General features: G+C 47.2%; 1 protein-coding gene across 4 annotated transcripts in view; it reads left to right on the plus strand.

Moving 5' to 3' along the window:
- Nucleotides 1-5,163: 5,163 nt before the first annotated feature.
- SIPA1L2 (signal induced proliferation associated 1 like 2) overlaps nucleotides 5,164-12,317 on the plus strand; it is a 107,948-nt gene continuing 100,794 nt past the window's right edge. For all 4 annotated transcript variants that reach the window (XM_049644997.1, XM_049644998.1, XM_049644999.1 and 1 more), the window contains exon 1: nucleotides 5,164-6,927. In XM_049644997.1, coding sequence (XP_049500954.1) covers nucleotides 5,451-6,927 — 1,477 coding nt within the window. In that variant the 5' untranslated portion in view covers nucleotides 5,164-5,450. The remainder of the gene's footprint in view (nucleotides 6,928-12,317) is intronic.

Consider the following 12,317-nt stretch of genomic DNA (forward strand, 5'->3'; position numbering starts at 1 on the left):
CCCTGTGTGGAGCCTGTACCGTTCCTTGTTAATATCTGCTTTTCAAAGACCTTGATTTTAATTCTTCCCCATGTGCTGTAATACCGGTTTTAATTGCATGATGTTAATATTTCTAGCTTATCTCACTTGCAAACAAGTCCTGTGATTGTTCTGAGGGGTCTTGCTTTTACCGCGGTAGTAAAAATAATTCGCCTGGGAATACTTTTTAAAAGAAGGTGCCGTGTATCATACTTTGTGTCTAGTCCTATTTAGTAGTCCTTGTAAAAGGAAGGCGCTGTCTAGGATTCTGTCAGTAGGTTGACTTTGGGGAGCTACGGCAAGCTGGAAAATGCGGCTAGAAGGATGAGGGGCCAGGAGGGGAGCTGCCGTAGCCCTGCTTCAACTTTAGTAATCAGCTACCATGTCAGGAATTTTTTGGCTTTGAACACTTTGGGTTGTTAGCGGCGCACGTGACATGCGTTGAAGGGCGTATATTTACATGAGAGCAGGATCTTGCCCAAGAGGCGCCGGTCTTGATTCTGGATCCAAGTGCCAGAACTACACTTTCAATTCATTTCTTCGTGGACCAGGCGATGTGCAACACAGTACAAAGTATTTTGGTTATTGAATTTGCTGTCTTCCGTCTTTCACTGAGTGTAAATATGGTCTCTTAGAACCTTTAAAGTTGATCTGGACTACACAAAGACCTAACTCAAACGGAATAAACAAACAAACAAAAAGCAAAACAAACAAAAAAACCCCACTAGACCTGGTGCCAGGTCTAGTTGGGAGTCAAGACCTCTATCCTTAGGATTCCTTCTTTCCTTCCTGAGGCTCAGCCTCAGCGCGGTCACACCAGCTAGTGAGCCCCGCAGCTCCTTGTGTATGTTACATCCCCTGAGCCCTGCCAAGAATCCTAGCCCCCATGCTGGGGGGGGGGGGGGTATCACTCACGCTTCCGGGCAGGACAGGGCTGTCATTGGCTCATCCCTGGACCAATCCCTGAAGGCAGGAGAATGCAGCACTTTCATTGGTCAGATCTGTGTCACAGGACAGGGGTGGAGTTAGGCCCCCAGGATAAACTGATTTTAGAGGTAAGGTTCCCCAGCGGGATTCAGGAGAAGGAAAGGGAATAATAGGTCCTAGCCGGGACGAGCCACTAGCTGTCTGCTACGGCTGATGTTTTCACACATCAAAAATTTAAAAACCGTAACTGAAGCAATGGTCTCAGAAGATTTCTTTGGGGAAGAGTTTTGTGTGCTCTCAGTTTGCTGTTCTTTTTTGCTTTCTGACCAGCGTAATACTAAAATTCAACACAAATTCATCTGTCTTTCATTGTTTCTATCTCTTACGTTTAAAAATAATCTTGGGGTACCTGGGTGGCTCAGTTTGTTGAGCATCTGGCTTTGGCTCAGGACAGGATCTCACAGCTTGTGGGTTTGAAACCCGCATCAGGCTCTGTGCTGACAGCTCAGAGCCTGGAGCCTGCTTCGGATTCTGTGTCTCCCACTCTCTCTGTGCCTTCCCCACCTACACTCTGTCTCTCTCTCTCTCTCTAAAACAAAATAAACATTAAAAAAAATTTAAATAATACAAAGTAAAAATAATCTAATTTTTTACAGTGTATTGTCTTCCATTTCTATGGGAGATCTAGGGGATGAAGATTTTGTATCTTTAAATTCTGTTACAAACAGTGATACATTTAGAAATGTAAAAGGGTATAAATGCTCAGAATAGACCGCTGACTATTTTATGATCTGTTTTTCTGGAAGTAATTATTCAGTGAATGTGTTGTCCTTGCTAGGTTTCTGTGTCTCACAAATCTCCCGGCAGATGGCTTAACCCCAGGGCTGCCCCCAGAAGTGTGGGGAGTGGGTTCCCCGTATGGGGAGGTGCTGGTTTGTTCAGCTTGAGGCGTGGCAGGCTTGGGCCAGAGTCCTACCTGCACCCAAATCTTGAATGCTTCCTGCTTTGACTGCCATGTGCTGTGTGAATATTGGTATTTTCAGCACGTGCCATGACATGGAAAAGAAAGACTGGGATACTTCCTAATTTTTTTAAATAGCGTTTGGTCTCGTAAATGGGAGGATAAAGGAGTTTTAAAATGGTTAAAATGGCTCCTTGCATCTCATGGGTACACTGGTCATATTTTTATGTAGCGATTGGTTACGTTTCTGTTGTCTTCAGCAAGAATCAGCCTTTACATTTTCCATTCTCGGATCAGTTTGGGGAATTTGTGGTTTGCCAGGAAATCATTAGTTTCCTCTGTGTTCAAAGTTGTTGCTTTACAGTTGCTTGTGGTATAATTCTTCTTATGCTTAATATTTATTTTAATCTCCTGTATATGTGGTCATGTTTCCTTTCCCATGTCCAGACTTGTATAATATTGTTCTTTCTCTCTTTGCCTTTTTCAGGCTTTGGAAGGAGTAGATCTGTTTTCTTTCTCTTTAAAAAAAAAACTACCGTTTGGATTTGTCCCTTTTCTACCTTGTTTTTCCCTCATTCCATTAATTTCAGCTTTTATCTTTATTCATTCCTTCTTTCCTGGTTTCTTTGAGGGCATTTGGTTCTAATATTTTAAGGTGGTGGTGCTTAGCTGCTGATGATATTTTTTCAAAGTACAGTGTGGTGGTTTCGCTGGGCATGGTTCTTCCTTCTTTATACACAACTAATTAGTATGTAATTAATAGTATATACTTGCAAATGAGTGTCATATGAATGTCTGTTGAGAATTCACATGTCTCTGTACCAGCCATTAGAAATCATTTGTAAGCCTTCAAATTCATTGGGTTCTATAAGCAGCAGAACTGTCGATAGAATTTAGAGATCATATAGAAGCCGGTCTAGTAAATCAAATACCATTTCAGCAGCGAGACTGTAGGCAACAAGTTGTTTTCTTTCATATCTCAGTTGTCATTTTTTTCAGTTTCCAGGAAAGCATTCTGTAATAGCCTCAATTGTACAGGAAATAACTGTCATTCAGAATTGCCCATGATCCTTTTAAACACAATAATTCCAAGTGAAATAGAGAAGATGCAGACCTGTCTCTTCTCTTTCAGAGAACCACAGACCGACACCAGTCTGTTTGGTTCACCGAAGCATCTGATTGTTCACTCTCCCTTTGTTTACCACAGCCTAAAACATCATTCTGTTTCCTCAGTTATGAAGTTGCCCTGGGAATAGACAGCATCTTATCATTCCCAGTCCCATTTTTTTTCCCCCCCGATGAGGGGAAGGCAAGTTGCCATGATAAGAAAATATCAGATATTCCAAAAGACTACCACATGTTCATCTCAAAGCCATTAAGAACCCATCGGAGGGGCACCTGGCTGGTTCTGTCGGTGGAGCACGTGACCCTTGATCTCAGGGTGGTGAGTTCAAGCTCCACTTCGGTGTAGAGATTACTTACAAAAAAAGAACCCATTGGAAAGAGTTCTAGTACTGCTCAGCTGTTTGGAATTTTAATACTTTCTAACAAATATTTGCGTTTTTTTTTTCGTGCTTTGATGAGGACTGAGGGAAATCCGCGATATTATACCTTCATCACCATCATTATTTTCAGAAGAATTAGAGCCATTCATACATTCTTATGCCAACAAGGAAGGCTTCCATCCGTTGGGGACATAATGATACCTGGAAGATATTTTTGTCTAAATAGAGATAGAATACATTGAAACGGTGATCTGTAATTAAAAATAAAAGTTGATTAAAATTCAAGTGTCAGGGCACCTGGTTGGCTCAGTCGGTTGAGCATCTGACTTCGACTCAGGTCCTGATCTCACAGTTTGTGGGTCCGAGCCCCGTGTCAGTCTCTGCGCTAACAGCTCGGAGCCTGGAGCTTGCTTCGGATTCTGTGTCTCCTGTCTGTCTCTGCCCCTCCCTGCTTATGCTCACACTCTCTCTCAAAAATAAATGAATAAACTTAAAAAAAAAAAAAAAGTCAAGTTTCTATTAACCACAAAGGTGCACAAAGGTGTGTTGTATCTCTGTGCTTTTATTTTACCCTGCACATTTATCGGATTGCTAGTGGCATAATAAACTAGAAAGTTAACTCTCGTGGGATGCCTGGGTAGCTCAGTTGGCTAAGTGGCCAACCTCGGCTCGGGTCTTAATCGCACGGCTGTGTGTTTGAGCCCCGCTTCGGGCCCTGTGCTGACAGCTCAGAGCTTGGAGTCTGCTTTGGATCTGTGTCTCCCTCTCTCACTGCCCCCCCCCCCCCCCCCCCCCCCCTCATGTTTTGTCTCTCTCAAAAATAAATAAACATTAAAAAAAAAAAAGAAACACTCGTTCAGATAGCCAGTTCTTTTTTTTTTTTTTTAATGTTTTTTATTGATTTTTGAGACAGAGAGAGACAGAGCATGAACAGGGGAGGGGCAGAGAGAGAGGGAGACACAGAATCCGAAGCAGTCTCCAGGCTCCGAGCTGTCAGCACAGAGCCCGACGTGGGGCTGGAACTCACAGACCGAGACATCATGACCTGAGCGGAAGTCGGACGCTCAACCTACCGAGCCACCCAGGCGCCCCTGGATAGCCAGTTCTTAAAGGCTCCCTCCCACTTCACCAGGAATCTCGGCGGGTTCTTACTTGATTGCAAGACCGCATTCTAAAAATACATTGAGAACGCCTGGTATTGATCCTTGTGCTGCTGGACATTTTGAGTTTACATGTTTTGAAAGGAAGTATAACGATACTCAAAAAATTACGTGGCCGTTGTGTTACTCTTTATAACTAATGGAAATGTTTTGTCTACCTCATTTAATCCAGGCCACATTAACAGATAATGTTGGTACAGAGATGAAGGGCGTGTTCCTGATTGAGAGGAGCTTGAAGTTAGCTGGTGGAGGAGACTGGCCGATAAACCAGCCAGTAGGAGTATAAAGAGATCTGTTCCCATTAGTGTAGACACGGGTGCTGTGGGAACACAAAGGAAGCACCCTTTGGCAGATGTGGGCCGAGGCAAAGTTTCTCGGAAGGGGTACTGCTCGATTCTGCATATAAGTGCCAGCCAGCCAAGTAGTGCGAGAAGGCAGAATGTTCCAGAGAGAAGGAGCAGTATGAGCAACAGAGACTTGAAACTTCATGACCGTTTGGGGGATTTGGGGATGGGCAGAAATTGGAGAGAAGGACCGATAAGAAACCCTATGTAGAATGCATTGAACTTGAGCGACAAAAATTGCTAATGGCTGTTTTCTGTGTTTTAATTCAGGTGAAGGAAATAACTCCAGGCCAGATGTCTTAAGGAATGCTCCTGAAAAGGACAGAGGCATACAAAATTAGTTCAACATCTGAGAAGCAAGCTGGTTTTGGAAAAACCATACTCTGAGGATGTTGTTTGCTTTCGGTTAAAAGGAGAAAGTACAGCTGTAGAGGAAGCCTTTATATCTGCGTTTACGGTCGCATCGTAAATGACAATGTAATTAGTTTCACCTCAGTCTTGCTGGTGAGCCTTGGAGCTTCTTGCCTCGGCAGACATGAGCGACCCAAGGCAGTCCCAAGAAGAGAAGCACAAGCTTGGCAGGGCCTCTTCCAAGTTCAAGGATCCTCCCAGAATCATGCAGTCGGATGATTATTTTGCTCGAAAATTTAAAGCCATTAATGGCAACATGGGCCCTGCCACCTCTTTAAATGCCTCGAATTCCACCGAGAGCGGTGGTCCGGCTAATGGCACCCCAGCCGTGCCCAAGATGGGTGTGAGAGCAAGAGTGTGTGAGTGGCCTCCCAAGAAAGACTGCTCCAAGGAGCTGACCTGCAAGGCGCTGTGGGAAAGCCGGTCTCAGACCAGTTACGAAAGTGTCACGTCCATCACGCACAACGGGCAAAGCGACCAGAGCGACGGTCAGCAAGAAGAGAAGCTCGATCTAGACTTTGTGGAGGCGAAGTACACCATTGGGGACATCTTTGTTCACTCTCCTCAAAGAGGGCTGCACCCCATAAGACAGAGAAGCAACAGTGATGTCACCATCAGTGACATCGATGCTGAAGACGTCTTAGACCAAAATGCAGTGAACCCCAACACCGGGGCCGCCCTCCACCGAGAGTACGGGAGCACGTCTTCCATTGACCGGCAGGGCTTATCTGGCGAGAACTTCTTTGCTATGCTCAGAGGGTACCGAGTAGAGAATTACGACCACAAAGCGATGGCCCCTTTTGGGTTCCCTGAGTGTTTCCCCTGCGATCCTGCAATCTCTCCCAGCCTCCACGCGGCAGCACAGATATCCAGGGGAGAATTTGTCCGCATCTCAGGATTAGACTACATGGACAGTGCCCTCCTCATGGGGAGAGACAGGGACAAACCTTTCAAACGGAGGTTAAAGTCGGAGTCGGTGGAGACGTCCCTCTTCCGGAAGCTGCGAACTGTTAAAAGTGAACATGAAACGTTCAAGTTCACGTGTGACCCGGAAGATGGTCGCCTGGAGCGGGGCGTCCGCCCTTGGAATTGTCAGCGGTGTTTTGCACATTATGACGTCCAGAGCATTTTGTTTAATATCAACGAAGCCATGGCTACGAGGGCCAACGTGGGGAAGCGGAAAAACATCACCACCGGGGCCTCCGCGGCGTCCCAGACTCAGATGCCGGCGGGCCAGACGGGCAACTGCGAGTCCCCTCTGGGGAGCAAGGAGGACCTCAACTCCAAGGAGAACCTGGATGCTGACGAGGGAGACGGGAAGAGCAACGAGCTCGTCCTGAGTTGTCCTTACTTTCGGAACGAGACTGGCGGGGAAGGCGACAGGAGGATCGCCCTTTCCAGGGCCAGCTCGTCTTCGTTCAGCTCCGGGGAAGGCTGCTCCTTCGAGTCCTCTCTGAGCTCCCACTGCACGAACGCCGGTGTGTCGGTCCTGGAAGTGCCGAGGGAGAACCAGCCCATCCACCGGGAGAAAGTGAAGCGCTACATCATAGAGCACATTGACCTTGGGGCCTATTATTACCGCAAGTTCTTCTACGGGAAAGGTAAGGGAGCGTCCTGGGTGTGTGTGCGTGTATCCCAGACTGGTTTTTGCATGTCGCTTTGGGCCGGAGCCCCTTCACCGGGGAGTCCGAGGCCGTGGTTCACTGGACCCTCCATCGCTTCCAGACTAACCCCTTCCTCAGGAACCCCTCTTCCTGCCTTTGCTGATGGGTGATCTCCAGTGTGGAATGACCACCTCTGTCTCTCTGCCTTCGCCAATTTGTGAGCATCACAGATGTCAGACCTGCTCTAGATTTACCCCTTTTTTTAATGTTATTTATTTATTTCTTTTGAGAGAGATAGAGCATGGGCGGGGGAGGGGCAGAGAGAGAGAGAGGGAGAGAGAGAGAGAATCCCAAGCAGGTTCTGACCCGTCAGCACAGAGCCCAATGCAAGGCTCAGACTCACGAACCGTGAGATCGTAACGTGAGCCAAAAACATGAGTTGGACACTTGACCGACTGAGCCACTCAGGCACCCCCATGTTTTAAAAAGTTTATTTATTTATTTGAGAGAGAGAGAGAGAGACAGAACATGTGAGTGGGGGAGGGGCAGAGAGAGAGAGAGAGAGAGAGAGAGAGAGCGAATCCCAAGCAGGCTCTGTGCTGACAGCACAGAGCCCCACGTGGGGCTTGAACTCACGAACCCTGAGATCATGACCTGAGCCAAAATCAAGAGTCAGATGCCAAACAGACTGAGCCACACAGGTGCCTCTAGATTTACCCCTTTTAAGACCTCTTCCGTGGGTTAACCTTTATCCCTCCCTTCTTCCTCTGAATGAGCTCTCCTCCTGTTTACGGTGGATCATTCTGTCGGGTGTTTTCCCCCTCTAGTCTTTTCTGTGCTTTTTGGGTACCCCCTCTGTTTCGTCTTTCCACTTCTGTGTCTTCACAGCTCCTGCTGCACTGTTGTGTGCATTGGAAGTGTTAAGCAAATCTTTGCTGAAAGCATGTATAAATTAGCACGACAGATAGTTTTCCCGCAGCTCTGTAAGTGGCCTTCAAGGTTAAGATACAAACAATTCTTTGGTATTGTGATTTTAGAAATTCTTTCATCCTATGTGAAATAATTTACTTTTGTTTAGATTTTCGGGCTTGAAGGCCGTATTCCTCAGAAGTCCTATAGTTGAGTCCTCAGCCTTTATATAAGTATCCTTAGTTATTCCAGGGACATGAAATCTGCTTGGTTTGAGACACCTACAGAGAAACAGGTCCCATATACATATGGCAGCCGCAGGCTCAATAAAAACACTCAGGGCATCTCACTGCTTTCTTACTGGGTGCAGCTTTCCACTTTTGCCCCTTTCTTATATAGGATAGCATACTCTTTCTTTCTCTCTTCCTTTCTTTCTTTCTTTCTTTCTTTCTTTCTTTCTTTCTTTCTCTTTCTTTCTTCCTTTCTCTCTTTCTTTCTTTCTTTCTCTTTCTTTCTTTCTCTCTTTCTTTCTTTCTTTCTTTCTCTCTTTCTTTCTTTCTTTCTTTCTCTCTTCCTTCCTTCCTTTCTTTCTTTTTCTTTCTTTCTTTCTTTCTTTCTTTCTTTCTTTCTTTTTCTTCCCTCCTTTTTTTAAAAGTAGGCTTCACTCCTAGGGCACAGCCCAAGTGAGGCTTGAACTCAAGACCCTGAGATCAAGAGTCAGATGCGTAACTGATTGAGCCACCCAGGCGCCCCTTGGACAGTGTGCTTTTCAGGGCTGTCTTTTTCTGTTTTCAGTGGACCCAGCAGCCAGTCTGGAGAAGCTTCTCCACCGTCTGTCTTCTTGGTGAATAAACCATTCTGCCACGGATGTGGATAGTTGTCGGATCGGTTTATGTTGGATCGGTTTCTGTCTTCAGAAATGTTTGCGTGCGCTCTTTGATGCCAGTTCGTTCTTTTTGGTGGTGGGTTGGGGTGTGCCTCAGACCTTGGGAGGTCACTCCATCCACATCAGTCCCTGGAGCGTTGTTTAATACTTTTCTCCGTGGGCTACAGGCTTTAAAGAATTTGCTTGCTGGATAGATGCCAGTTGTTACATTCATAATGGTTTTCCCTCAGTTTTGCATGAATTCAGGTTTAACCAATGACCCAGAATCCTGATATGAAATCATGTCAGTGATAGAATGATCATGATGTTGGATAAGCGGTTTAGCTCAATAGGCCCTTGACTTACCACTGGTCACATGTTTGAGTTATCTTTCTGTTTTCATACCGATGACATAATGGAGCTCGAATAGTTCTCTCAGCGGGCCTTGGCTCCCCACGTGTGTTTCCCTGCTCCCGTCTCAGTCCTGGCTTCTGGTAGAACCCAGAGAAACTTGGGCTTCCTTTTTAGTCTGCGCTGTATGAAAGAATGCCGGGCCCTCGTGACCGTGTTCATCCAGGCACAGCGCTTTACAAAATGCTGTTCAAAGATGGCCTCCAGGTGGGAACTAGTTATTTTTGGAAAGGGAGGCCGGGAAGAAACAGGCTCCCTAATTAAGATTCTTTTCATTGACGAAGCCATGGCTGTCGATGCCAGCAACAAAATAGCCTCTTAGAATTATGAGGCCCTGAAATTTTCAGGCAGTGAGTCATTTTGGCTTAGGTGAGTTTCGTTAATAGTTCATGGCTCACCCTCCAGAGCATCAGAACGTGAAAGTCCTGTACGTGTCCATGAATGCGTACCTGTGTATTTATGCAAATACTGAGGGCCAGCACCCCGTGTGTACTTGGGGCATATGTGTTCTTGTGTATTAAGTATACATAGACGTGTACATGGAATGAAGGGTGGATGCTTTCTGAGGCAAGGTCACCACCATTAATGACCTTAGGTCTGTTCCCAGAGCTGGTTTTCGGTGCTGGGTTCTGTTAGTTCTCTCGACTGATTTTTGTAGGTTTTTTTTTTTTTTTTTTTTCCCCTTGAACTCTCAATTGTCACTTCCTGGTAGTTTTAAAGAGTGTTTGTGAGTGGTTGTACTTCCGCTTTTTTCTAAGCTGCTACTTAGGATTTTCCAGGGAGTTGGAAAGAACATCAGCAAACTTGTTAGCTTTGAAAGTGAAATTCAAAATAAGCTCCAGAGAACTTGAGGGCAGACCCCCCCATGGGTGAGTCCCACGTGGACGCAGACAGAAGCCTTGGGGGTCCCAGGCGTCGGGCTGGGTCTGGTTCCAGGCTGCCCTGGGGATGTGTGAATGAGCCAGGCAGGTGAAATCTAGCACCTCTGCAAATGAGGGCGTGGGGCAGTGATCCCTGAAGTGGCTTTGTCCTGTGTTCCTCGATTCTGGATTCTGGGTTGAGGAAGGTGCCGATGACCGAGCTGGCCCCTGCTGCTCTTGCCCTGCAGCCGTGATCTCTGCTACTTTCTTCTATATTTAGCTCTTCCCCTGTGGGCCTGTGTGTCTCAGGATGAAATTGGCTACCACAGCATCTGCCGCTGGCACCCCAGCGGGTCCCTCTGCAGAGCCTTGAAGGACTGGAGACGGGCCACAGTCTGTGGGCTGTGGCCTCCGTGGTGCGGGACTGGAGACAGGGAGCAGGCTGGCACCCTGGCTTCAGCCTCTAGACTCAGACCTGCAAACAAACCCCACGTGGCAGGAACCTACAGATAGAGGCCCCCCGGGCAGCCTGGCCCAGAGAAGAGTGTGTTCACAGGGAAGGAGCTTCTTTTCTTTTTTTCTCTTTCTCCTTCGCTCATTTTTCCTCTTTGTTTTGTTTTGTTTTTTTTTAACGTTTATTTATTTTTGAGACAGAGAGAGACAGAGCGTGAATAGGGGAGGGGCAGAGAGAGAGGGAGACACAGAATCTGAAACAGGCTCCAGGCTCTGAGTTGTCAGCACAGAGCCCGACGCGGGGATCAAACTCAAGGACTGCGAGATCATGACCTGAGCCATAGTCAGACGCTTAACCGACTGAGCCACCCTGGCGCCCCATCAGTTTTCCTCTTTGGAAGCAGGTGTTCAGGAATCGCCTTTCCGGGACCGCCTTTTCTTTTTCTCCACTCTCCATTGCTCTGTGTGAAATTGCATTTTTAAAAGAATTGAACGGCCCCTAATCACTGGGGAAGGCTTCAAGTACAGAGTCTTAAGGATGCAGCTTACCCTTTCCTTGGTGGGTGATGTGGGATGGCTGCCCTTTGTGCCAAGGGGCGCTCCTGTGACACACAGTCCCTGGACGGGCTCGGTAACAGCCCTGCAGAAGGCTTTACGCAGGGGAGTGGCTAGCCCGCAGGAAGCTGTGGACCAACATCACTTGTCAGGGCAAATCCGTCTGTAGCCTCGAGGGAAACAGCTTTATTTATTTATTTTTTTAAATTTTTATCTTTTTAAAAGTGGGTTCTCTCCTACGGTGTTTCCTTCTAGATGAGGTGAAGAGGTCCTTAGGAATTGGTGATATGATACCTGCTCTTGAAAAGCCTGCCATTTAAAATTTTTAATGATTTATTTGTTTTTTTTTGGGGGGGGGGGGGACCGAGCGTGAATGGGGGGGGGGCAGAGAGAGAGAGAGAAACACAGAATCTGAAACAGGCTCCAGGCTCTGAGCTGTCAACACAGGGCCCGACGCAGGGCTCGAACCCACGGACCGTGAGATCATGACCTGAGCCGAAGTCGGCCGCTTAACCGCCTGAGCCACCCAGGCGCCCCTGAAACAGCTTTTTAAAGGAGAGCGGGGATTGAAGCAAGAGTAGGGAGTGCTGCCTAAGGATCCTCACTGTTGCTGGTGATGCCCGTGAAGAAGAATGGGTGCAGCCTGCCACGCTCCTGTTTCCCTCGTGGAAGCCCCCGTGACATCACGACTTCCGTCTTCTGTGAGTTTTCCACTTGGGAAGCAGGTGGCGAGGGAAGGCCCCTTGGACAGGGAATTCTAGTTGTACGAGTCTGTTTGGATACTCGAGCTTCTGTTGCTGCACGGTGGCTGGCTTCGCGTCCTTCTGGACCTCCCGGGCACTTGGAGCCGCTGGTCAGCCACGGGCTGTCCCCGGCAGGGCTGGAGTGGAGCTGTGGGATCGCGCAGACGCGCCGTGGGTCCCCGCGTGCCAACCGAGTCTTGTCCTTTTTAGGAAATTGCACACCGGCAGAGTTCCTCAAGAGTTCTGAAACTGTTCTCCTCCGTAGTTCAGACCACACTTGTCTTCTCTAGTCAAGAATAGCTCTAGAAGGCAGCCTGCATCATTGTTAGGTAAAGAAAGCTCAAACCAGAGAGATAAAGCTGGGTCTCTTTGGAGACTTTGGAGTGGAAAGCAGCCAAGTGTTGGAGCCATCGGGACATTGTTTTACGCGGGTACAGAAACATGTCCTCTTACTTTGGGGGAAAATACTGAGATTGCCAAGAATCTGGCCTAGAATTCTTCCACGGCACATCAGTGTTACACGATCATTACAGGAAAATATAGTCAAGAAGCCAAAGAAAAAGGAGTAAAATCAGCCCAGTCAGTCCCTAA

Source organism: Panthera uncia, chromosome D2 (genome assembly GCF_023721935.1).
Source record: "Panthera uncia isolate 11264 chromosome D2, Puncia_PCG_1.0, whole genome shotgun sequence".
NCBI classification, from domain to species: domain Eukaryota; kingdom Metazoa; phylum Chordata; class Mammalia; order Carnivora; family Felidae; genus Panthera; species Panthera uncia.